The sequence below is a fragment of the Miscanthus floridulus genome, chromosome 16 (assembly GCF_019320115.1).
Source record: "Miscanthus floridulus cultivar M001 chromosome 16, ASM1932011v1, whole genome shotgun sequence".
Taxonomy (NCBI): domain Eukaryota; kingdom Viridiplantae; phylum Streptophyta; class Magnoliopsida; order Poales; family Poaceae; genus Miscanthus; species Miscanthus floridulus.
Genome location: NC_089595.1, coordinates 86683568 through 86711319, shown reverse-complemented (window position 1 = coordinate 86711319; position 27752 = coordinate 86683568). Strand labels below are relative to the sequence as shown.

Genomic DNA, 27752 nt, shown 5'->3' with positions numbered 1-27752 from the left:
GGTGGAGCCAGAAATTATACATATAGGGGACGAAAAAAACCAACTTATAAAAACTGAGTGCGGCTTGACTGATTAGGTTTTCTATTGTGACCGTTCGGGTTAATTATAGACTTGATACAATTGCTCGCATTTTTTATATGTATTCTAGAATTTAAAGCTCTATTCATTCAGTGGCAGGCGACATGCCCATTGAAAAAAGGCTCTATGATGACTTGATAAATCTCGAGATGTACCGACCTAGTCTTTCAGTGGTATTCGTAGAAATGATTTTATCTAGTTGTGTTTTTCTATGATTTTATTATCTACTCTATCCTTCCCGTAAAAAGTATCGCTATAGAATTCGTGTTGGTCTTAAGTTTGACTACGTTTATAGAAAATATTAGTAATATTTATATCTCTATAAATAAGTTTGTTATGAGAATATATTCAACGATCTATATGATGATATTGATGTATTTGTAAATATTAATATTTTCTTAAATAAGTTTATTATGAGAATATATTCAACAATAAATCTTATGCAAATATTACCCCTTCACCAAGGAAGTTTGGGCAATACTCCAAACTATGTTCAGCCAAACTCATCTCCACGGTATTCCGCAGAATGGTTCTATATCTACAAGTATTGGTGAAGATGCAGAGCACACTTTGGTAAAGCCCAAAATGCCTCTTTTGACGTAATTAGTGTACTTATGGTAGAATGTTTGAAGGAGCACAACGAAGAGTCTTCCGGTACAAGGAACTCCAACAACGAGAAGTCTTTTTTTTTTTGTTAAAGATGACACCTATGACCTAACAATATAGCTTGACGATGCATCCACCACTTACCGATCATTTTATTTGGGTTTACCAAGTTGTACCTTTTGTTGTTTACCTAGTTGTATATTTTGTTGTTTTTCTTTCTTAGTAGAGGGGTTTGCTGTGCCCGACCTGGCATGTGTGTTTTTGTCGTCAGTGTTCTAAATAGTGGCCTAAGACATTTAGTGACCATCCTCTTCAGACAACTGATAGTGGGCTAAATCGGGCTAATAGCCGCTAAATTGTACATAGGAGCAAAGAGTTTTACCCTCTGCAAACAGTTATATCTGGAGATATATAGCGGCAGCTATAGCAGGAGATTTAGAACATTTTGTTGCTTTAGTTTTTTCAGTTGCAGGCAATGGTTTGTTAGTTGTATGTCTAGCTGTTTTTTTCGCTCTCTTCGGAGCACTTGGTTTGGCTAGTATGATGTTTCCTATTTGCTCCTTTTTGCTGTATTATTGAATAAAACTTGCGGCAAAGCTCTTGTCATCTCTTTCAATCACAAAAAAAAAATCATATCAACTCTAGTTTTTAGATCGTGGGTAAGCTCTGTACCCAATTATCGCAGCGTCCTTTGTGCATATACATATATAGGAGGTGTGGCCATGGTCGCTTGTCTTATGAGCCGTACTTTTTTAGCGAACGAATAATGTTTTTTTTTTCTCAAACCAAATCAGCCAATAGTACTTTTCAGCCTAGCTTATCAGCTAATTGAACAGAGCCAAAGTCTAACAAGAACAAACAACAAACTTGAGCTACCAGGTCAGAAAATTAGAACTAAATTATTAGACTCACTCAGGCACTCAGCACTCAGCACTCAGCAGAAAGACCGTGGGACGACGAATTTGTTGACGACTGGCATAAGAAGCTTGCATAAGGAGGGCACCGATTTGAGGCTAGACCTAGACAGCATCTGTGGACTGAAGATCAGTCATGGACACAAGGATATCCCCAACACCACTGTCAGAAAACAGGGAATGCTCCACCACACGCGCAGCCAATCTAATCCCTGCTTTAGTTAATTCTTCGCGGATAAGATGTCCATCAGATCCTTGCTTAACAGGGTACTGTATTGTCTCATTCTCATTTGGCACGCCTACTGCTTGAGGCAGCTGGACCGGCGGTTGTTGGCCCATCTCGGCCCCAGCCGGCGGCGTCGGCTCACCTACTGGTTCGGGGGGCGCGGATGCCATGGCCGGCGGCGGTACCGTAACCGTATCAGCTGGTGGACGCTGGAGCTCTTGGTCCCGTGGGGATCCATTATTGGCTTGAGTAGCAGCAGGAGGGAGCTTCGGTTCACCCTCGGCAGGAACGACTGGCGGCGCAGCAGCAGCTGCCACCCTCTTCGTCCGCATCAAAACGTAGGAGGTGACGCCGAGCGCGGTGGCTGCGAGGGAGAGCACGCCGGCGCCGGCGAAGATGCCGTCCTTGAGGTAGTAGCAGTTGGGCGCGGTCATCCGCACCACGTTTTCGTTCCACACCGCTCCTTCTATGAGCAGCACCCACGCGATCACCGCTGCTATCCTGCTCGCAGAACGTGCGTGATCATTTGCTCATATGTTCGAGGCAGAGATCGGCTGCGGTCACTCACCATGAGACGACAGCGCAGACGATGCCGACGATCCGCTTGGTCTCCGAAGGGTTGGAGCGGGACTTATTGCAGCAACCACAGCAGCCGCCAACCGCCGTGAAGGTGACCTGGGCGGCAACCAGGAAGATGGCGGCGCAGATCCCCAGCCCAAGCGCGGGGTTCTGCGGGTAGATGCACTCGTCGCCGAACACAAGTATGTTATATGGCTGCATGTTACAAGATTCATTCGACTTCAGTTAAGCAAACAACAACGCGAGCGCGTACGTGCACCTAGCTCACAGTCAGTCGTCTCACAGAACAACAAGGTCATATGCATCTTTGCAAAAATGTATAGCTAGCAGATCGGTAGTGCTTACAGTCAGCTTTGTTCCCTCTGCCGAGAACCCAAAGATGGCGCTGAGCACCCCCAGAGACCCGACCACCGCAGACACGATGATCATGATCTTATCCATTTTTGTGGCCCTTTTATGTTCCTCCAGGGGCAGGAGATGCTTGAGACTTGAGAGGCGTGGTTCTTCTGTCTGTGGACCAACGTAGATGTCAAATGTGTGCAGTGTGCTTGTATATATAGATGGTGTACACTTGCTGTGTGCAGGCCTGCCCTACCGAGAGCTAGCTAGCTCACCACCTCAGGCACACCAGACATATGCTGATCGAAGAAGTTGGTCGTCACAAGCAAACGGGAAGACTACTAATAGAACAAACCATGCATCATATCACGTTTGTCGCCAAGTTCGTGGTAATTCCTCTACGACTATGATTGGGTTCATCTGCCCTACATATATATATGGGTAATTTTCCCCCTCTCAGCAGCTGAATTCTGCGTCTTTGGATGTAAATGAACGTCTTTGATTAAATCCATGCTGCGTTCACCTATATATAGTATGTGGTTGCTTTCCATATAGTCCATTCGGCACGGCAACGATGAATCCTTGCACGTACTTCCGAACGTACTCTCTTGTTCTTCTCCTAAACGACGAGAGACGATTGAGAGACCGCCAGCCGGCCGCTTTGTTTCACACTGAGTTGGTACGTACTTGGCAGCGAGTGCTTAGAGGAGTTAAGGGTGCTTAGGTAAGGGCGACCAGGCGACATCCTCTAGGTAAGGGCGACCTCCTCTAGGTATGGGCTTAGAGGAGGTAAGGGTGCTTAGGTAAGGGCGACCTCCTCTAAGTACAAACAGCCGTTCCCAAAAGTGGAGTACAATACATGCCACCATCATATCATATCACCAGAATATAATGGAGAAGGAATAAAAAGTTCAACAGGCTAGGTTAATGCCATTGTGATCTAATATAACTAATACAGGGCTACGTAAAACAAACATTACTAGACTATTCACATCGTTCAACGTTGGATGTGACGATTAAGTTGCATTTACCCGCAAACACTAGTAGTAGTTGTTAAATGTTGAGGCCATGATGGCGATGCCCTCATCACATTATCCCCTTCGATCCTACCTTTTGCGGGAAAACTATCTTTTGCCCACGAACTGTCTTTGGGGTGCAGCCGTGCAGACAGGGAGTAGCGGCAAGGTGTATTAATTGGGCCCAGTATTTAGTTAATGGGCCTTGTTTTTTGTTTCCTCTAGTTTTAAGAAGTGGGTTCTTTTCAAGGGCACGTAAGTTTTCATGCAACACATGTTAATGTTCTCTATATATTTTTTTGTTTTGCTTTGTTTAGTGTTTTGTTTCATAGCCTTTTTGTCTTTTTATCATTTTGTTTCTACTTTAAATGTTTTTGCTTAGTATTTCATTTATGTTTTAATAGCTGTATTATTTCTTTCATTATCTTCAATATTTTTTCCTAAAAAAATACTCAGAGCACATATATTTTAATCTTTTGCACTTTGCTTATAAATTGCCATGCCTAATTGACGAGCAGTTGGGAGTAATCACGCCCCCACAGCTTCGCCCGCCTTCTCCACCATGCGAGCCTTTCTTCTCTAAAAGCCCACTGTCTCTGCGGGGCGAGGCGTGGGGCATCTGACGAGGTTAGCAATGGCCGATGCGGCGGCAGGGGTGACGCCATCCTCTCGAAGAAGAACAGGTCAACGAAGAGGACCTGCGACGGGTCCGGCAGTGCGACGACGCTGTGGCAGGGACACATCAAAATTGATCTTCACTTTGTCTACGAACACGTGTTGGCTGGGGTGGTTCGGGTTTTGCATGTCCCCACGTCGCCACAATATGCTGATGTCTTCACTGGAGGCTACCATCTTCGGTCCCATGAGTTTGGATCCACTCAAAACGTTCTTCCCTGTGGCTAGCCACACTCAGACTGCAGGAAAGGGGGTGCTAGATAAATACTGCAATGTACCCTTGCATGGCACTATTGACTTGTTTGGCCTAGCACCCGGACGTCCGGACGCCCACACCTACTGCCTGCCCATGCGCTTAACGCGCTCCCTCTGCATGCGGCAGGAAACGGCGCTGGCGTCGCACTTCCCTGGATGCATGTGGCCAATGGAAGGGACTGTGGACCACGCCTCTGTCCTCCCACTTTGCCTGTGCAGGCCCCACAGCGCATGCATGCAGCTCCCGCACGCCTGTCGGCACGCTGCTGCCGCATCTGTCCGTGCGCTCCTACTGCTATTGTCGTCACGCGCTGCTGCTGCTGCACCTGCTGATCGAGCCCCTCCTGCTGTTGCGGTGTGGGGGCCGCCGTGCCCGCTTTGCTTCTTCCGACATGCACGAGGGGACTCCCTCCGTCTGCGCCCTCTTCCAGGGCCTAGTCATGCAACACTTGCAACATAAAGCATTTGCTGCAATATACGTCCAAAACAAATAAAATATTTACAAACATACGCTGGCAATATGTGTGTATGGCTACTGCAATATATGCAATATACAGATAAAACAATGGCAACATACATTTGAAACATGTGAAACATTTGAAACATACACTTGCAACTTACGTGTATAGCCAGTGCAACATATATGCAGCATCTAGATAAAACACTTGTAACATATGTTTGAAGCAGCTGAAACATACACTTGCAACATACGTGTATAGCCATTGCAATATATGCAACATCTAGATAAAAGACTTGTAACATACATTTGAAATAGCTAAAACATTTGAAACATACACTTGCAACATACGTGTATAGCCATTGCACCATATACAACATTCAGATGAAACATGTGCAACATCCAGATGAAACATACATCTGAAACCCATGAAACATACGGAGCTAGATGCTATGGAGTGACGGAAAAATTTGGGCCAACACTCAGCTGCCATGTAGATGTGGGCCCACGCTCCTCTCACAAACAGGCAAGCAGCCTGACCAGCCCTGCAACTGGCTAAGCACCTAAGCCGGTCAGCCAAAGCAGCAATGCGGTAGGCAGCATGCGGCAGGGGTGAAAGCCCTAGTTTGGTTTTAGATAATTGATGAAACTTAGGACTAACCTTTGATCTAAGTGTGTGAATTAGAAAAGGTGGTCCAATCCAAGTGATAGAGCAAGATGAGGTCCATGGTGATGAAGGTGGACATGTGTTGATGATAATCAAGCTCAACATGGAAAAGAAGAAAGAGGAAAATAAAAACCAAAAAGATCAAGGCAAAGATATAAGATAGGTTTTTGTTTTGCACTCAAGACACCATAGAGGGTGTGAGTGACTTAGGATCGATAGCCGTACTATAAAGAGGGGAAATCTTTGGCTAAACGGTTTATCGAGTGCCACTAAGTGACATGACTTTTGCATATGCATTTAGGAACCTAATGTGCTAACTTTGACCCTTGTAAAATGCTTTGAAAAATGCTAGCACATGTGCACATAAGTTCTACACTTTGTGGTTAGCAAGTTGGAAGCAAGGGTGAAGTGGTTGTGGACTTAGAAAAAGAAAAGGAGGAGCTACCGGACGCTGGCCACGTCCTGACCGGACGTTGGCCAGGCGAGTCTGGCCATTTTTAAAAACTTGGCGCGAAGCGGGCCTAGAGGAGCAGAGAGTGATCGGACATAGGGCTTCACACACCTGCGCGTACGGTCATCTCTTGCAGAGGTGGCGTGAGTGGTGATCGGACGCGCAGGCCCTAAGTCAGGTGCATGCTGAAGTACCATGACATTAGCCTCAGGCGAGCACGTGTAGGAGCGGTGCACTGACCGGACGCACAGGTGCATCAGGTCGCCTCTGACCTAATGCGTCTGGTCAAGGTTTTTCGCCTCTGGATGTTCTTTGTAAATGTTTGGACACCGCGGGCTCGAGCGTCAGGTCTTCATAGTAGCGCGTCCGGTCATGACTTAACCCTAGGGCAATTGATCAATTGACCATTTTAGATCAACAGCATGAGTTCAAAGCGAGGACATGTGGTAGCTGATTCTCGACCAGACGTTGGCTTGGGCACGTCCGATCAACTTGACCAGCGTGTTCGGTCAGTACACAGAGCGGCCTCCCTTGGGTCTAACGGCTCTATTCTTTTTTGGACGTCTATAAATAGTGTTTGGCCGGCTTGGGGGTCACTCTCTTGGCACATTGACATACTTGACATCCCTGTGAGACTAAGGAAACACCTCCCAGTCATCTCCATCATTGATTCATCATCATAATGAGATTGGAAGTGATTCCAAGTGCATTTGCTTGAGTGATTGCACTAGTGGCACTTGGGGATCGTTGTGGCTGTGGATTTCTTGTTTCTCGTGGTGGTTGCCGCCACCTAGATGGCTTCGAGTAGTGAAGGAGCTTCAGCACAAGTTGGTGATTGTTCGTGGCTGGCTCCGTGATTGTGAGGGGTCTTGCACCTTTCCTGGTGAAGCGCCACAAGGTAGCTCTAGTAAATTGCTCATGTCATTGAGTTACCTCACTTGTGGGTAGGTTCTTGCGGTGTCCAATTGTGTGGACAAGGTTTGTGCAACACCTCTTAGCCGCCGAACCACCAAGTGTTAGTTGACACAACAGGGACTAGCGTATAGGCAAGCACGTGAACCTCGAAAGAAAATTGGTTGTCTCTTGCTCTTTTTGGTATTCTCCCGGTGATTGAATCAATATTCATCTTGTGATTGGTTCACTCCTCTATGCGGCGGTATAATCACCCAACTCACCCATTTACATTCCTGCAAACTAGTTGTAGCATGCTCTTTAGTGTAACTAGAATTGAGAGCTTGCTTTGTAGCTTAAGATCATCTAGTGGAGCTCTTTAGTATAGCAAGTGTGAGAGCTCTCAGTGAGTAGTGACTTAGCCAATTGTGTGTTTAGTGATTATATAGAGTAAGCTTGCATTTCGCTATTTATTATACTAATCAAATTGCTCTAGTGATCTTATAGATTTTTAAATAGGCTATTCACCCCCATATTAGGACCTTTCTGGTGGTATCAGAGCCGTGGTCACCGTTTGATGGAAGGCTTAACAACCTCGATGTCAAATTATGGCTCAAGTTGTATTCACCATGTGGGGGGACAAACCTTCGTTCTTTGACGGCACATGCTATGATTATTGGAAGAGAAAGATGAAGATGTATCTTGGTTCAATCAATGATCAAGTGTGGGATGTAACTGAGAGTGACTATGCTATCATTGATCCCGACAATCTCACCAACCAAGATAAGGCCAACAAGCAATGCAATACAATGGCTCTCAACACCATATGTAATGCCATTGATTCCAAGGTGTTTGAGCAAATCAAGGATTGTGATAGAGTTAATGAGATGTGGAAGAGATTGGAGGAAACATATGAGAGCACACCAGCGGTGAAGAGTGCCAAGTTGTACTTTCTCAAGGACAAGTTGACAAGCTTCAAGATGAAGGATGATGAGAGCATTTCGGAGATGTTCCATCGATTGCAAGTGATTGTCAATGATTTGAAGGCATTGGGAGAGAAGATCAATGATGATGATGTCTCTCATCGGTTCTTGATGTGCCTACCTTCAAGATTTGAGATGTTGAGATTGCTCATCATAAGAGAAGGATTGAAGGAAATTACCCCTAACAAAGTACTAGGTAATGTCATGACACAAGAGACATACCGTGTGGAAAGGGAGGGGGTTGACAAGGATAACAAGAAGGAAGATGATGACAAGAAGAAGAAGAGTGTAGCATTCAAGGCTAGCTCATCATCCAAGAACAAGGGCAAGTCCAAGAAATAATCAAGTGATGATCAAAGTCTTAGTGACATTGATGATGAAGCCATGGCTCTCTTTGTGCGCAAGATGAGAAAATTCATGAAGATGAAGGGCTATGGTGCAAGAAAGAGAAGAGATCACATCAAGAGCAAAGAATATGTGAGAAGATGCTATAATTGCAAGAGCCCCAATCATGTTGTAGCGGATTGTCCCTACAATAGTGACAATGACGAGGATGAGAAGAAGAAGCACAACAAGGACAAGAAGGAAAAGAAGGAGAAGAAGATGACCTTCCAAAAGAAGAAGGGTGGAGGCTATGTGGTCACTTGGGATAGTGATGGCTCTTCAGATAGTGATGACTAGTGATGATGACAAAAAATCTATCAAGAAAGCACTAGCAAGCATCACCATCAATAACAAGCCCTCCATCGTTGACACTCCATCGACATGCCTCATGGCAAAGCCTACCAAGGTAAAAATATGATGTGAGTGATGATGATGAATATGAAAGTGATGCTTGTAGGAGTGATGATGAGGAGGAGTATACCAAGGAGAAGCTCATGGAAATATGTGAGCAAATACACACTTGCTTTGAGATGAAGAGAAAGGAGTGCAAAGAATTGCGCAAGAAAGTCAAATTTCTTGAGCAATCCTTTGATGAGCACAATGCCACTTACGAGAGGCTAATGGAAGCCCATGAGAAGCTTGGCAAAGCTCACTCTAAGCTTGAAAAGGCTCACTCATCTTTCATCGAGCAAGTCAAGAAGGAGAAAGCCAAGAAGGAGCAAGTGATTGTGTCTTGTGATGTGGAACTAACATGTGATATTATTTATGAATCTTTTTATAAGCCCATTGTTGTTACTCCCACTCTCCCTTCTTGTAGCACTACTACTTTCACTTCACCTTTGTGTGATGGTTTAACTTGTGATGCCTCACTAATGGTGGAAAATAAGACCCTCAAGAAGGAGATAAATGAGCTCACTCGTGCCTTAGGCAATGCTATGGTGGAGATGCCCGCTTGCTAAAGTGCTTGGGTAGCCAAAGGTTTTCTCTTAACAAAGAGGGATTAGGCTATACCTCGAAGAAAGGTAAGGCGGCCATTGTCACTCCCAAAGCTAGCTTTGTGAAGGGCAATGGTCGGTTTAGCAATAGATGCAAGCAAGTTGGGCATATAGAGCAATATTGCAAGACTAACCAGAACAAGCAACCTAATGTATCCTCAATTAGATTTGATTCTTGTTACATGCTTGTTAAGGGTGTCAATGGTGTGAAGGCTAAGTTCATTGGTACTCCAATTGTGGGCCCAAAGAAGAAGGCCATTTGGGTACCAAAGACCTTAGTAACTAACCTTCAAGGACCTAATTAAGTTTGGGTACCTACAAAGAATTGATCTTCTTTTATAGGTCAATTATAAAGCCAGAGGAAGGCATTGGGTGCTTGATAGTGGATGCACACAACACATGACCGGTGATTCAAGAATGTTCAATTCAATCAATGAAAATGAGAGCAATGGGATTGATAGTATCACATTTGGTGACAATGGTAAAGGCAAGGTCAAGGGTCTTGGCAAGATTGCAATATCTAATGACTTGAGCATTTCCAATGTGATACTAGTAGAGAGCTTGAACTTCAACCTATTGTCTTGTCGGTAGCTCAGTTGTGTGATCTTGGTTTCAAATGCATATTTGGTGTGGATGATGTAGAGATCATAAGTGTAGATGGCTCTAAATTGATATTCAAAGGATTTAGATATGAGAATCTATACTTGGTTGATTTCAATGCTAGGGAAGCTCAACTGTCAACATGTTTGCTCACTAAGTCTAGCATGGGTTGGTTATGGCATAGAAGGCTTGGTCATGTTGGAATGAAACAATTGAACAAGTTGATCAAGTATGACTTAGAGGCTTGAAGGATGTCATATTTGAGAAGGATAAATTTTGTAGTGCATGTCAAGCCGGAAAGCAAGTTGGTAATACACATCCTAAGAAGAGCATGATGAGCACATCTAAGGCATTTGAGTTGTTGCACATGGACTTATTTGGACCAACCACATACACTAGCGTTGGAGGAAACAAATATAGATTTGTGATTGTGGATGATTTCACTAGATATACATGGGTGTTCTTTCTTGTTGATAAGAGTGATGTATTTGCAACCTTCAAGACATTCATTAAGAGAATTCACAATCTGTTTGAAACAACCATCTAAAAGTGAGAAGTGACAATGGAAGTGAATTCAAGAACACAAGAGTTGATGATTTGTGTGATGAGTTTGGAATTAGGCATCAATTCTCGGCCAAGTACACTCCTCAATCAAATGTCCTAGTTGAGAGGAAGAATAGAACGTTAATTGACATGGTAAGATCAATATTGAGTGAGTACAATGTGAGTCATTCATTTTGGGCCAAAGCATTCAACACGGTAGGAACAAAGCAAGATTAGTGGCTCAAGGTTACACTCAAGTTGAAGATCTTGACTTTGGAGAAATATATGCCCCGATTGCAAGATTGGAACTAATGAGGATCTTGTTAGCCTATGCTTGTGCCCATAACATCAAGTTGTACCAAATAGATGTGAAGAGTGCATTTCTCAATGGGTACATCAATGAGCTTGTGTATGTTGAGAAACCTCCCAGTTTTGAAGATGAAAAGAAGCCCAACCACGTCTACAAGTTGAGAAAGGCTTTGTATGGCTTGAAGCAAGCACAAAGAGCATAGTATGAGAGGTTGAGGGGTTTCCTACTCTTTAAGTGATTCAAGGTGGACAAGGTTGACACCACTCTCTTCACCAAGAAGCGTGGCAATGACTTGTTTCTGTTGCAAATCTATGTTGATGATATCATATTTGGATCAACCAATCAAGATTTTTGTGAGGAGTTTGGAAAGATAATGGCAAGTAAGTTTGAGATGTCCGTGATTGGAGAGCTTAGTTACTTCCTTGGTCTTCAAATCAAGAAAATGAAGAATGGCACATTTGTGAGTCAAGGCAAGTACATCAAAGACATGCTCAAGAAGTTTGGCATGGATAACAGCAAAGCTATTAGTACACTAATGGGGACAAATGGAAACTTAGATAGTGATGCTAGTGGCAATATGGTGGATCAAAAGATGTATCGGTCTATGATTGGAAGCCTACTCTATATATGTGACCGCATCAAGGCTGGATGTGATGTTTAGTGTATGCATGTGTGCTAGATTTCAAGCCTCACCAAGAGAGTCATTTAAAGGCAACCAAGAGAATATTGAGGTACTTGAAGCATACACAAAATGTTGAATTGTGCTATCCCAAAAGAGCAAGATTTGAGTTGATTAGATATTTGGACTCCGATTATGCGGGATGCAAAGTTGAGAGAAAGAGCAGATCGGGCACATGCCAACTATTGGGAAGATCACTTGTGTCTTGGTCATCAAAGAAGCAAAATAGTGTAGCACTTTCAACTGCCGAAGCGGAGTACATTTCGGCCGATAGTTGTTGTGCTCAATTACTTTGGATGAAGGCTACTTTGAGTGACTTTGGAATCAAATTCAAGCAAGTGCCATTGCTACGTGATAATTAGAGTGCCATGAAGCTCACCAACAACCTGGTTCAACATTCAAGAACAAAGCACATAGATGTCCACCATCATTTCATTAGAGATCACCAACAAAAAGGGGACATTTGCATTGAGAGTGTGGGCACCGATGATCAACTTACCGATATCTTCACCAAGCTACTTGATGAGAAGAGGTTTTACAAGCTAAGGAATGAATTGAACATACTTAACTTCTCAAATATGTGTTGATGCATCCCCATTATATGACATGCCTCTCCTTCAAGCAAAGCAAGGTAAAGTTGATTGACATGTCATTCATCCATTGCTAAGGACTTGGTTAGTGCATCTAGTCATTCCTCACATGTCTTAGGCTCATACATGAAAATCAAATGAATTTCATGCTTGTATGGTACCACTATTGCTTGTATGCTTGAAATGATCTAGCGGTAACATATGACATGTTTGTGGGCTTGTGAAGCTAGTGTTTAATCTAGAAAATGAGCTATAAGTGCTTAACTCAACATGGTGCATGATAACCCTCATTTGGAGGTGTGAAGAAGCTTACCCTTGGTTCAAACCGAGTTAAACATCTTTTGTAAGAAATCTAGATGGAACCAAATTGGAAAAATGATCCTCACTTCGCATGGTTTCACCCTAACCTAGCTAAAATTTGAGCTCACCTTGTGTGTTAATTGTTGACAAAGGGGAGAGAATTCACAAAGATAGTAAGAGATAAGGAGAGCAAACAAATGAAATGACATTGTAAGGGGATCAATTAAAATTTGAGGCACACAAGTAGAGGGAGCAAGCTCATAAACTTGTATGTTGCATTACATATGTTTGCTTGCATGGCACAAGTTCTTAAATTCCCTATCCATACTTGTGTGGTGTATGCTAGATTGTAGAAAATGATCGATGAAATGAAAATTAGCATCCATAGGATAGCTACATATACCTTGATCTTTTACAAGTGGTACTAGAGCCTTGCTTCTAATGTTGATCTCACAAGGTATCTACTTTGTCTATGCTTTTCAAGTGATATCAATCATGGTGCTAAGGATAGTGTTCAAATGGCAACTCCGATTGTTATCATGCTTCAAAGGTCCATTCTTTACACCTTAACATCATCTGGTAGATATTACTCTCCCAAACTTCTAATTCATGCATATGTGCAAGCTTTCATATCCAAACTCTTAGCACATATGAAGGGGGAGCTAATACTACCAATTTGGGTTAATGAAACTTGTCCATAATCTTTACACATGGTAATATGCTTGGGCAAGCAACATGAATCCAAAAAGATTTCATTGAATATCTATGTCAATAGGTTGTCATCAATTACTAAAAAGGGAGAGATTGAAAGCCCTAGTTTAGTTTTGGATAATTGATGAAACCTAGGACTCACCTTTGATCCAAGTGTGTGAATTAGAAAAGGTGGTCCAATCCAAGTGATAGAGCAAGATGAGGTCCATGGTGATGAAGGTGGACATGTGTTGATGATAATCAAGCTCAACTTGGAAAAGAAGAAAGAGAAAAATAAAAACCAAAAAAATAAAGGCAAAGGTATAAGATAGGTTTTTGTTTTGCACTTAAGACACCATAGAGGGTGTGAGTGACTTAGGATCTATAGTCGTACTATAAAGAGGGGAAATCTTTGGCTAAACGGTTTATCGAGTGCCACTAAGTGACATGACTTTTGCATATGCATTTAGGACGCTGGCCAGACGAGTCTGGTTATTTTTAAAAACTTGGCGTGAAGCTGGCCGAGAGGGGTAGAGAGTGATCAGACGTAGGGCTTCACGCACCTACGCGTCCGGTCATCTCTTGCAGAGGTGGCGTGAATGACGATCGGATGCACAGGCCCTTAGTCATGTACGTGCTAAAGTACCATGACGTCAGCCTCGGGCGAGCATGCGTAGGAGCGATGCACTGACAGGACACATGGGCACGTCAAGTCGCCTCTGACCTGACGCGTCCGATCAAGGTTTTTGGCCTCTAGATGCTCTCTGTAAACGTTCGGATGCCGCGGGCTCGAGCATCAGGTCTTCACAACAGCATGTATGGTCACGACTTAACCCTAGGGCACTTGATTAGTTGACCGTTGGAGATCAACAATGCAAGTTCAAAGCGAGGACACGTGGTAGCTGATTCTTGACTGAACGCGGGCTCGGGCACGTTCGGTCAACTCAACCGGTGCGTCCGGTCTGTACGCAGAGCGGCCTCCCGTGACTCTAACGGCTCTATTCGTTTTGGGACGTCTATAAATAGTGCTTCATACCCATCATTTTGTTTGTGTTTGCTTTGCTTCTATATGCGATACACACACCATATCGGCTTTTATTCCTTTGGGTTCACCTTTTGGACTGGAGGCGATATCTTTTCAATATCGGCTATTAAAGCTATCGATTGAACAGATCGTTTATTAAGTATTGATCCAAACGCTGGGATAATATTTCTTTAAATATTTCTCATTGATTGCTCGGCCAAATTCTTCCTCTCCTTTTAATGTTTCCAAAATATAAGCATTACTAGGCGCACAACGTTTGATCCGATAGGGTCCTTCCCAGTTAGGTGACCATTTGCTAAATTTACCATCCTTTGATCTGATCGGCAATTTCACTTTCCAGACCAAGTCTCCTTTGGAGAATTGCTTAATCTTGACCTTTTTATTATAATATTTTGCAACCCTTAGTTTATTGGCCTCGATATTCTCAAGAGCACACAGTCGAAGGCAACTCAAGTCTTCCAGATTGTCTATCATTAGATTCTTGTAAGCCTCAGCTGACAAATCATTCTGCAGCGTAACACGCCTCGATCCAGTCTGAACTTCCCAAGGAAGAACTGCATTATGGCCATACACAAGTTCGTAAGGTGATGTTTTAATTGATCCATGGCAGACCATCCTATATGCCCATAGTGCCTCATTTAGCGTCGAATGCCACTTCCTTGGCTGTTCCTCAATCTTTTTCTTGATCAGCTTAATCATAATCTGGTTGGACGCCTCTGCTTGACCGTTAGCCTAGGCATAGTAAGGGGAGGAATTCAATAGCTTAATCCCCATACTGACAACAAAAACCCTGAACTCTTCTGATGTGAACATTGTCCCTTGATCGGTAGTTATGGTTTGAGGAATCCCAAAATGATACACAATGTGTTCCCTGACAAAATCAATCATGTTCTTTGAGGTTACCATTTTCAAAGGAATCGCCTCAACCCATTTAGTGAAGTAATCTGTTGCCACCAATATGAACTTATGTCCTTTGCTTGATGGTGGAAAAATCTGGCCAATTAAATTAATTCCCAACCTAGAAACGACCATGGTTTGATTATTGGATTCATGGCCGATGTAGGCGATCTCTGAACATTACCAAAACGTTGACAGTCCTGACACCCCTTGTAATTTTCAAAACAATCTTCCAGTATCGTTGGCTAGAAATATCCAGTTCTATGAATAATCCATTTCATCTTATAAGTCGATTGATGAGCTCCACATATCCCTTCATGCACCTCACCCATCAACACCTTAGCTTCTTCTTGGTTCAAGCACTTGAGCAATACCCCATCGACTGTTTTATAATATAACTGATCACCTAACAAAACATACTTAGCTGATTTATACCTTAGCTTCCTGGTAACTTTCCGAGATGGATCTCTAAGGTAATTGGCTATTTCAACTCTCCAATCATCACTTGAGGTTTCACTACTCAAGACTTCTTGAAACACTCGATATCCTGATGCACTTTGAGCTAGACCGTTAGCCTCTTGGTTTTGTGCTCTCGGAATATGTTGGAAAGAGATATGAAGAAATCCCTTGAGTAACTTTTGGCACTCATCGTAGTATCCTTTCAAAGTCTCTTCTTTGCACTCATATAGGCCAATCAATTGATTAATAATTAACTATGAATCTCCAAATACTTCAATTGCTTCGGCCTTTACTTCATGAAGAAGTTGAAGTCCCTTGAGAATAGCCTCATATTCCGCTTGATTGTTAGTAACCATTGGCTCAGTTGGAAGAGCAAACTCAAAACTTGCCCCCCCCGAGGCGAAATAATAACAATACCGATGCCACCACCCTGCTTGCATGATGACCCATCAAAGAACAGCGTCCATGGCATTGGCTCTACATAACTAATGCTTGGCTTGTGATGTTGGGTGATAAAAATCGGCCATTACTTGTCCTTTGACTGCTTTAGCCAATTTGTACTTCAAGTCAAATTCCGATAACGCAAGAATCCACTTTCCCACTCTTCCATTCAGTATTGGCATTGATAACATATGCTTAACCATATCAGCCTTGGAAACAACTGTACACTCGGCCGATAATAAGTAGTGTCGTAATTTAGTGCAAGACAAATATAGACACAAGCATAATTTTTTGGTGGAAGAATATCTCGTTTCTGGATCTAGAAGTCTTCTACTTAGATAGAAAACAACTCTCTCTTTTCCTTCAAATTCTTGCATCAGGGCCGATCCAATTGTCTTGTCATCAGCCGATATGTACAACTTAAATGGCTTACCTTGCTGAGGAGGGACCAGCACAGGTGGACACTTCATATATTCTTTTATTTCTTCGAACGCCTTTTGTTGTATATCATCCCACTTAAATTCTTGATTATTTTTCAACTTCAACAAGGGAGAAAACGGCAGGATCCTCTCCAACAAATTCAAAATGAATCTTCTGATGAAATTAATCTTACCAAGTAGAGGTTGCAACTCTATTTTGGTAGTCGGGGGAACCGCTTCATCAATTGCTTTCGCGCTTTTCTGACCAACTTCGATTCCTCTCTTGTGGACCATGAATCCTAAAAATTGTCCGGCTGATACTCCAAAAGCACACTTATTAGGATTCATCTTCAAACCATGCATCCTCATGGATTCCAGAGTCCCACACAAGTCAGCCAGGTGTTCTTTGTATCCTTTGGATTTTATCATCACATCATTGATGTAGATTTCAACAATCCTGCCGATCAACTTATGGAAAATGTAATTCATCGCCCTTTGATAAGTTGCACCGGCATTCTTTAGTCCAAAGGTCATCACAACCCACTCGAATAGACCGATTGCGCCAGGGCACCTAAAAGCAGTCTTTGCTAGGTCTTCTTCAGCCATGAAAATTTGGTTGTATCCTGCATTACCGTCCATGAAGCTAATAACCTTGTGCCCAGCTACTGCATCCACTAACATATCAGCTATCGGCATCGGATAACCGTCCATAGGTGTGGCTTTGTTCAGATCCCTAAAATCAATGCAAACTCTCAATTTTCCATTCTTCTTATATACAGGGACAACATTTGATATCCACTCTACATATCAGCACAGTCGGATAAATTTTGCTTCCAGTAACCTTTCAGTCTCCTTTTTGATATCATCAAGCACGTTTGGGTTGAATCTCCTCGGAGCTTGTTTAAATGGCCGATATCCAGGCTTGATTGGCAACCGATGTTCAACAATTGACCGGTCTAAACCAGGCATCTCATAGTATTTCCAAGCAAAGCAATCTTTAAATTCCTTTAATAAGTCAATTAATTCCCGCTTATACTCCGAATCCAACTTAGCACTTACGTACGTCGGCCTAGGTCTATCTCCAGGACCAATATCTACTTCTTCTAATTCATCGGCCGATGTGAAGCCATGTCCTAGTTTTTTGTCTGTACCATCTATTGGATTATCCATTAATACAAATTTTCAAAGCCGACTGCTTGGATCGGCTGTTGGTTTTCACCATTGACTCTGAACTTTGATGGCAACAGAAAAGCCATTTGGATATTAGCCGATGGTTGCTTTCTATTGGCTATTTGCTTGGTACGCCACACATGAGTCTTACCGGATGTCTGAGCCTGTTCCATCTCTTTATTCCTTAGGCATTGCATCCTTCTCTTCTGGCTTCTTGTTAAACCTCCTGGGCACCACTAGCTTTCCTGCCACACATGTCTCCTTTCAGTGCCTTCCCCTTCATGATCAGCCCAGTCCTGACCAGCGACTCTTTTCCCAAGCCGATCATGAACACTTTTATTTTTTAAGCGCCGATCCATGTTATTATGATGATGTGCATCTTGAGCATGGATAGACCGGTGGTTGGTTTGAGATTGCCTATACTTCTGATATTGATTGCTGCATTCTAGACAGTCATGTTTGGTAGGCAATTTCAAACCTTCATTCTAGCAATGTCTGAAGAAGGGACAATTCCAATATAAGTCGGCATTTTCCCTTTCATACCTCTCTTGTTTCAGTTGATGCGGGTATGCTTGATCTTTTAACCAACGCTGATAATCATTTTCCTTCTGCCGCTGCCATTTATTCAATAGAATCCAAGATATGACCCATGGCTTTGTCGCCTTTGCTTTTGACATCTTCCCCTGCTCGTATCGACTCTTCTGCTCGGCACAACGTCTTTTAATCTCTCTGTAATTGTCAGCCGATATTTGCATCTTGGGATCGACTGTTCTAGCTTCTTTTGATTTAGTTGATGTTAGGACCTTAGTTTTTCCTTTGAATATCCTAGCATCAACCATGTTTTGATCTCCTAGGAAAGGATTATCATCGACTTTCATTTTCCGAGGCGTATCAAATTTGAGCCTCCCCTACTGAATAGCTCTCTGTATATGCTGCCTGAAGATTCTACATTCATTAGTGGAATGAGAAGTAGCGTTATGAAACTTGCAGAACTTTTTATTCTTCAACTGATCAAGGGGCAACATGACATGACCATCGGGCAACTTGATCTACCCCTTTTCAAGCAAGAAATCAAATAGCTTGTCTGATTTGGTGACATCAAAGTCATAACTCTCCTCGACTCCTCTTCCTCACGGATTTGGCACCATCACTGTCTTCTTGCCCCAATTCCATTTAGCCATAGCAACCTCTTCTTCTTCATCTTCATAACTGTCATCGACTGAGTATGGATCGTAAGCTTCGGCTACTGTGGTATTCTTCTGGAATCGGGTATCTCTACGCATGCTTTGGAATTGGCTATTAAGCGCCGCCACATGTAGAGCCAATTGACCCAAGTTGTCAAATTCTTGTCCCAGTAGTTTTTCTTTCCACATCGGCAGCATTCCTTGAACAGCTAAAGCAGCTAGTTGATCATCGGCCAAGTTTAAGGAGAAGCACAAGTTCTTGGTTTCTCGGAACCTCTGAAGAAATTTAGTGCCCGATTCATTAGTCTTCTGTCTTATGGTTGTCAGATCGGTAATCTTCTTTTCTCTAGTCCTAGTGTAAAAATATGTATGAAATTTCTTTTCCAGGTCAGCCCAATTGGCAATGGAATTGACTGGCAATGATGAAAACTAAGTGAAAGCTGGCCCTAATAAGGATAGAGAGAAGAAACGAACTCGATGGGCATCCTCAACTGACGCTTCGCCCAATTGTGTAAGATACCGACTGACATGTTCTATCATGCTTGTACTGTCTTGGCCAGTGAACTTAGCAAATTCTGGGAGCCTATAATTTGTTGGAAGAGCGACCAGATCATACCATTCTAGATATGTGCATTTGTATGAAAAGGTCAGCCCTTTTGGTTTTAGACCGAACTGATTTTACATCATCTCAGTCACCCTCAGCAATAATTCATCAGCTTGCGGATTTGGATTCCTCTGCACCTGCTGATCTATCTGTGGATTGAAATCCCGCGTGCCTTGATATCCTGGATTTGGCATCATGTGGAGGGTGTTATAATCTGTGCCATAGTGATACCCTTGTGGAATCTCAATCTGTTGGTCCTTTGCTGGCTTGCTGCTTGAAGTCTCTGATTATAGACATAAGGATCTATATCTCTACGGATCCTTTGAATTGATGGTGCTATTTTCTGAGCCGACGACGGTATGTGCCTTGATGTGCCAAAATTGATCACCTAGTTCTGACTTTGCCCCGCCGGCTGTTGCACATGCTGTACCGATGGTCCAGGATTGTACTGTGTCTGATTTGCAGTAGTTCCTTGAGTTTGTTCAGATGAACCCTGGACTGTCTAGACATCACCACTACCAGCTAGTGCTGCTTCTTGATGGCTGGTACCGACTTGATTGGTTCCTTGGGTCAAAGGATCTAGAATGTTGTAATAAGCTGACCCACCTTGACCAACCGAAAACCCATGAATCGCCTCTCTCATGGCATTGTGGAATACATCCACGAAAGCTTCGTTGTGACTTGACATGGCATCATGAATAGATTTGTCTACAACTTCTCTAAAGAAACGCCTATCTTCAGCTTCAGTTGTATCCGTCTGCCCGTGTAACAGAACTCTTAGTAGTGAAAATTTCTGAACAATTGTGTTGTCACATGTTTTGGTGTAGGACAACAAACATTTGTTCTGAAACTCTTCTGTAGCTTTGCTTATGATACCCTTATCCCCATCAGGTAGATCTTCATAATGTAGCATAAGGATGTTGTCGTTGTTGTGAACTGCCATAACGATTGTGGGGTCCCACCGGGTGTGCCAGAAACGTATGTCGACATAGAATTTCCATCCCGTGCCGAGGACACACGCAGCAAGCCAAAAGGGTCCACTCGATGGAGCAGATCTGCCTAGCTTCAGCACAGGGATGGTCGATCCTGCGCAATCCTTCGGAGACGTGCCAGTCAATTTGACCCTGCAATTGACAAGGAAAGAAAGTTCATTAGTAATTAAGGGTGGAACTTGCCGATGTTGCCAGACAGTCCCGAATGTGCGGCTATGAGAGCCGATATGAAAGGAGATCGACTAAATAGTTGATTCCAGCATATTCATGAGAATAAATCGGTTAAAGCTCATGGGGTTGTGTAAGAAGAATCGGTTATTATTCAGGATAAATATCATTGTTTGAGCAAATATGAATCAATGGCAATAAGATATCAACAATGACTGGTTTATGCCAAGCCAATGATTATAAGTAATCGAACCCCTTTTTATGTAAAGAAACGATTCAACACCACTTAACCGTTTAATAAAGATAAATCTAATGAACATGTTAGATCTCATCTATTACCATGACCAGTGGGGCATGAGGTAGAATCATGCAGGCCATAGAAATAACAATAGACTCGACGACCCTAACTCATTACTAGCATCAGTGGGGCATGAGGCAGAATCATGCAGGCCATAATACAATAATAAGATCATGGGGCTAACATATCTTTCAACCTATCTTTACTTCAACGGTCTCATGATGTGAACTATTCGTGAAAGCGCTCGATATCGGCTAAAACAGTCGATTCAGGCATAGCGCACAGTTAAAGTCATGCCTTATCAGGAATAGATCTACCAGATAGTGGTCCCCACTCCATGGTGCTAACAGTGAGGTGTGAGGCAGAATCACACAGGCCGTGATAATGGGCCATAAAACAGTTCTCGCTAGCCAATAGATCTATTTGAGACGCAACATGCCTTAACCGCACGTTGTGCACGATTAAGATTGATATAAAACAGCCGATAAAATATAACTCATCATTTAAGGTGTAGATTGGATCAGTTTTAGATTAGCGAACGATGGGTTAAATAAGATATAAGGCCGATCTAAATCAATCTCAATCAGGCAGAGTGATATTGCTGTAATTAGATAAATAATGAAAGCAATAAGCAAAATCGGTAACTTAATGAATCTACCAAAGACTGCCATTCTAAGGTAGAGCCGATAACTTGACCTTGATCTAATTCAAGCGGTGGGGTGTGAGATAGAATCACACAGGCCATACTTGAATAAACAAGAGTCAATAATTAGCTTATACCAGAGCCGCAGTGGGGGTCGACCGGATCGATGCAGCCATACGAACAGAGGTATAAACCATGACGATACTTATAGACAAGTAGTGGAGGTCGACCGGATCGATGCAGTCGTACTCGCCGAAGTACTCACCGAGATCTACTCTACTCCTACTCCTAAGGGGTGGTCGGAGCCGAAAAAAGTAATTGACTTGTATTTGGATTGATTGATGTCCTCTTACAATAGCCGGGGCTTTATATTTATACCCGGGACCTGCACATGACTCCTGTCTAAGCACGACTCATCATAAATTTTGACCCTAAAGAAAATATTCCTAATTTAAGATAACTTGGACTCTAATCTTTCCCTTTTTTGTAGAGTCCAACATGTTTTGTCTTGGCGCCGAACGTAGCCTTTGTCGTTATCCGCTGGCGCTATCTAAAGAAAGCCAATTCTAGTTTTTTTGGCATCCGAATTAGCTAGTTCCGATCTGCATGCAATTGATTCTTTGATGACATGATCTTAGGAGCTTCCAAAACCCTACGACTCTTTCTCCAAATTTTGGTGTAAACATGACCCTGAGGAGTACGTATGCATTACACCTGCACAGCACTTGCCCATGCGCCTGACCCTAACAAGGAGGAGGAGCGAGCGAACTTCGGGTTTGGTGCCACCGGGAGAATGAATATACTCCTATTTGGAGTTATCACTGTTGGTTGGAGGAGTTGGAAGAAGTACCGCCCGGTGGCCTGCAACAACTGCAATAGCCACCGGCCACCGAGGCGCTGATCTAGGCCACCACGAGCAGGAAGATGGCACATCACTACTACAGAATTGAACATCACTATTGGCACCATTAGTGTCGAATTTTGGCCAACCGGTAGGGATGAACCTTCACTGTCAGTTTTGAGCTTGAAAATGAGAAAATGATTTGGGGTTAGCGAAAACTGACAGTGAAGGTCCACATCACTGCCGGTTTGAGTGGACGGTTACATATCACTGCTGGTTCTAGCCAAGAACCGACAGTGATTTGGAGGTATCACTGTTGGTTCAAGCCAAGAACCGACAGTGATAAACTGACAGTACAAAAAGTTGCCGCCGTCCTCTTCTCCCTCCTCTCTACATTGTTGTGGCTGCTCTTCACCATGAAGCTAGCTCTTGGATTTTAAAGAATAGGCTTGATCTTTTTGCTTTAAGGTTAGTAACAAGCATCCACTGCTTTGATTTTGTTGCTTAATTACTGTTGTTTTGATGACTACATTGCTTACTTCTCATTCTAGTTGTTTCTCCATTCTAGAGAGCACTTTCCAATTGAACTTTGTGCAAGGCATCCAAGCAAATTGTGGAGAATCCATCATCCGAAAGGTTGATGTCTATGAATCCATTTAAATTCCTAGCTAATTACATGGTGGTCAAGATGATTGTTAGTATGTGATGCTATAATTAGTTCATGTTAGGAGTAGAGTAGATTCTTTTACAATTTTTATGAGCAAATTAATCCATGTGTCACCTACCAACACATTGTTTGGAGCTATATTGTTCTTCATTATCAAGTCTCCAATTTTAGTCTTTTTTTTAAATTAGTGTCTCCATTTTTATGTGGCATGGAGTAGAATAATTGTTCTTGATTATTCTGCAATAATTGTTTTTTATGGGGATATGATTTTCAATTTATGCGGCCGGGGCTACCAATTTCATTTTTCCAATAATTAGTATAGAATAATTTTTTCCTAATGTAATTCCTCTATAATTACTCTCCGCATTATTATGTGGCATGAAGTCTCAATATTTTTTTTGTAGAGATGGATCGAGAGTGGATGTATCTGTCCCGAACGGACAAGCGGTACATGTTTGGCGTCAGCAAGTTTCTCCCAATGCCAAAGCCGATGCTGGGGATGGGAACCCTGTCTTCTACCCATGCAAAGATTGCATGAATCAAAGGAAATAGACTCAAACTAAGTCTATACGAATGCACATGCTTACCAGGGGGTTCATGCTGAACTATACGATATGGAGTATGCATAGGAAGGTTGGTGTGAATGTTCCATAGGAAAACAATGATAATGTGGCCATGCCTAACGGAGCCCTCCACGAGGCTGTTACTAACGAGGAACCCGGTCTCAACACAGAACCTGTGGCTACCGTTAATGATGTATTTAGAAATACGCTAGCTGACGACACCGAGGATGACGATGCCATTGATGAGCTGTTACGTAATGTAGAGAGCGGATTTCTTAGTGATAGATAGCTGAGAAAGCTAGAGATAATGAGACAAGATGGCAAAACACATTGTATAAGGATTGTCCCATGAGCAAACTAGAAGCCGACATCATGCTGTTAGAGTTCAAGTCTATAAACAGAATGAGCGATAAAGGCTTCGATCAGTTGTTAGGTATAGTAAGAAAACTGCTCTCAGAAAAAATGAGTTGCCAGGAAAGGCATACCAGACCAAGAAAATGATTTGCCCCATCGGCCTCAAGGTTGAAAAAATCCATACGTGTTCCAATGATTGCATATTGTACCATGGTACAAGTAAGGGCCATCAAATGAGGGTACCAAGACCAGAGGAGGTCACGTAAAGGTCGTTTGGTATTTCCCTATAGCTCCCTAGGTGCAAAGGCTATTTGCAACTACAAAGTCAGCTAAGCTGTTGCGCTCGCATGGTGAAGAGCATAAGAAAGATACAATGATGAGGCATCCCGCCAATGGGAAGGATCGGAGGACTGGCAATACTATGTTCTATAAGAACATCGGTGGAGAGATAAGGCACCTTTGGTTTGGTTTGAGCACAGAAGGGATGAATCCTTTCGACCAGGTTAGAAGCAATTATAGCACCTAGCCAGTGACGCTATGTATATACAACCTTTAATTGGCTCTGTATGAAGTGGTCAAACATCTAGATGCCACTAATGATCCAATGGTCAAGACAACCTAGGAATGACATCAATGTGTTTCCGAAACCAGTGATCGATGAACTAGTGGAGATGTGGGAAACGAGTGTGAAGGATGTTTAGGATGAGTACAAAAAGGAACATGTCATGATCAAGGCAGTACTTATCGCTAGAATCACCGACTTACCAGGGCGAGGTTGCTTGTCCAGAGAGAAGACAAAACGTTATACTGGATGTGTCAAGTGCTTGGACGACACCAATACGGACGATACCCAAAGTGGACAACAAAAGAAAAGGACGATCAGTGACAGCATTACAAACTCAATGAACCAAAAAAACCAGAACACTATAGCAAGGATGATTGCATTAGATTCTGAAATCTATTTACCTCACTGCCTGAGTGGAGGGTAAAGCCCGAATTCAAAAGGCAAACAAAGAATCAGTACAATCAAACAAGAGTCAAAGAAATACACCAAAAAGATCATATGTATATACAGCGGATGGTAAAAAACAATCCCGAATTATCCATGGATGAGGCTGTGCTGATCTATTCTGATTCAAAAGAATATGAGACCACAACATCCACAATCCAGTATCAAAGAGGCAATTTTTTGGTGGCCACCGTGGAGGAGTATAAAAATTTAATAACATATATGCGTGATTTGCATGACTATTACATGGCCAAAGCAACATAGATGGAGCAGATGGATTTCGAAGTTATTATCCGCAAGCCACTTGTTTTTTATTATCCTGATGAAGAGAAGCACTTTATCGGTTGGGAGTGATTATTTTAGCTATACCAGAGACACTCTCTCGATACACAAATATTGACATTGTGGACTATGTAAGTACCCTACTAGCACAATATTATAATTAACTACTCTGTCGATACACAAATAGTTAACAACTGGACATTTCTCATGATTTATGCAAGTGTGTAGCACAATATTGCTTAAACAGAAGATACGCCCATATTGACTTCTTGGACCCCGAGCGAGTCAACAAGAAAACATATGGAGGCATGCATGGAAATGACATGGAAGATCTGACGACAACATTACTTGAGATTTTCAAACAATTCAAGATGAATAAAAAACCCACATACTTTTAGCCAACAACTACGAGTACGTGTTCTCTGCTCTTATTTTTATGCTTCTTTTTTAGTTACGATTATTTGTTAACTAGGATTTTGTGATTGCATCAACCATTTCATCTTCATTGTTATCAATTTTAGCAAAAATCGTATCGAGGCGTGGGACTCGAAGAAAAGGCCACTTTCTTTGCTCGATCCCCTAGTCAAAGTGTTGAATAAGTAAGTGAACCTAATAACATATTATCTTCTAATCGCACATAGCACATTCTAATGTTGCCCCCTTTTTCACACTTTTATAATGTGGCACAGTGTACAGGGAAGAATGATCGGTGGGACGAAGGTCCCATTCCAGCTTGCACCAATGGAATTGGAGACCCTAAAGCAGCCGGTGGGAAACAATGAGTGCGGGTTCTACATATTGTGGGCAATGCTTTGCTACCTCGACGGGAAATCGGATGCTGCAGATGGTTTGGTGCGTAAATCCCGATTTCATTTATATATGTTAATTCAACAAAATGATCTACTATTTTCTTTTATATATGTGCCTTTCTATATCATCTTTTTTGAATGACAGCACAAGAAATTTAAACACCAAAGGCTGTTAGAAATAGAGATCATAGCACTATCATTGGAGCTAGCATCCTTTATCTTATCCGAGATATTGAAAAGAAAAGGAGTATTCTCCATTATACAGTCCATGAAGTACAAGGCACAGTTTGGGCTAGAGTGGCTCGCTAGACTATTATAATTTCTTTTTTATTTTGAGAGATCGAGATCTTGATAAGTACATTTGAACTGTAACTATAACATTTGTAATGTTTAATGTTGATGGACAGGCATGTTGTCTACGTAACGAATATAAAGTGAAACCAATTCCAAAGAAACAATAAAAAAATTATAAAACAATAAAATGCGAAAAAGAAATCACTACCGGTTAGCACAAAACCAGCATTGATGTTGGAGAGAGCACTGTCGTCTTGAGCTACAAGCCGGCAGTGCTGTGCAAGACATCACTGCCGACTTGATCCACAAGCCGACAGTGATGGACAAGAGAACATTGTTGGCTTGAGTCTTGAACCGACAGTGTTGGTCAAAGGCAACACTACCGCCTTGAGCCACAAACTGTCAGTGTTGGTGAAGAAAACACTACCGGCTTGAGCCACAAACCGACAGTGTTGGCTCAACTGGACACTGCCCGGTGGCGCCTGGAACCGACAGTGATCTCTCCTTATCACTTGCGGTTTTGAGTTACTGGTATTGATGTGAACCACCCGATCACCGTCGGTATGCCACTGTCGGTTCAAAATCTAGCAGTGAAGGGGGGTTTTGATCTGACACTGATATCCTAGACTAGGGTAGTACATATCCCAGCATGCTAGTGGGGTTGGCCGCATACACGCACTTGCGACCAGACACATAGATTTCATCCGGCTGCAAGAACGTTAATCTGATCCATCAAACCATTCCCGATCGATGCTACACTCTAGTGAGATGCAACATGCGGCGAGAGTAGAATATATATGGCGCTTACTACAATGAACCTCTTGGACTTGGCTATGAACCCCAGCATGGTGCTCGTCACTCCGAACAGCCCCATCGCGCCTAATACGAGGAGTCGAGGACCACCACGGCAGTCTACATTTCGCCTCTCGGTCGTAGTGGGCGTCGTCTGCGATATCAATCGGATATCGGTGACGATGAAATGGCTCAATGTTGTGTGCTCTACTGGCTTTGATTAACAATAAATTATGTATATGCATGCTCTTGTTTAATTATGTATAGAGAATGATGTCCTTGAAACTTGAAAGTGCCACCTGAAAGGTTACGTCGCGGCAAACTTATGAGAGTGATCTGAGGAACAGTGATGACGCTAGCTAATCCGTACATAAAAGCGCATCGATCGTACCATCTGGCATCTAGATTACTAAATGCTTTCCTTGCACTAGTAGAGAACAGACCTTTCATCCGAGGTTAAAATGGGCTCTAGTCCTGGTATTTTTTGCGCCCGGGACTAGAGAGACCTTTAGTCCCGGTTGGTGTCTCTAACTGGGACTAAAGGTCCCTGCCCAACGGCTACTGCGCTCGGCACAGTGGCAGGGGACCTTTAG

At 42.8% G+C, this 27752-nt stretch overlaps 1 protein-coding gene across 1 annotated transcript; it reads right to left on the bottom strand.

The window, feature by feature from the left end:
- Nucleotides 1–1703: 1703 nt before the first annotated feature.
- LOC136510972 (uncharacterized) lies at nt 1704–27241 on the bottom strand. The gene is made up of 4 exons (XM_066505236.1): nt 27176–27241; nt 2749–2913; nt 2393–2598; nt 1704–2325 (listed from the first exon to the last, which is right to left on the bottom strand). Exons 1-4 carry the CDS (start codon nt 27239–27241, stop codon nt 1704–1706), a joined length of 1059 nt encoding a protein of 352 aa, XP_066361333.1.
- Nucleotides 27242–27752: the final 511 nt, after the last annotated feature.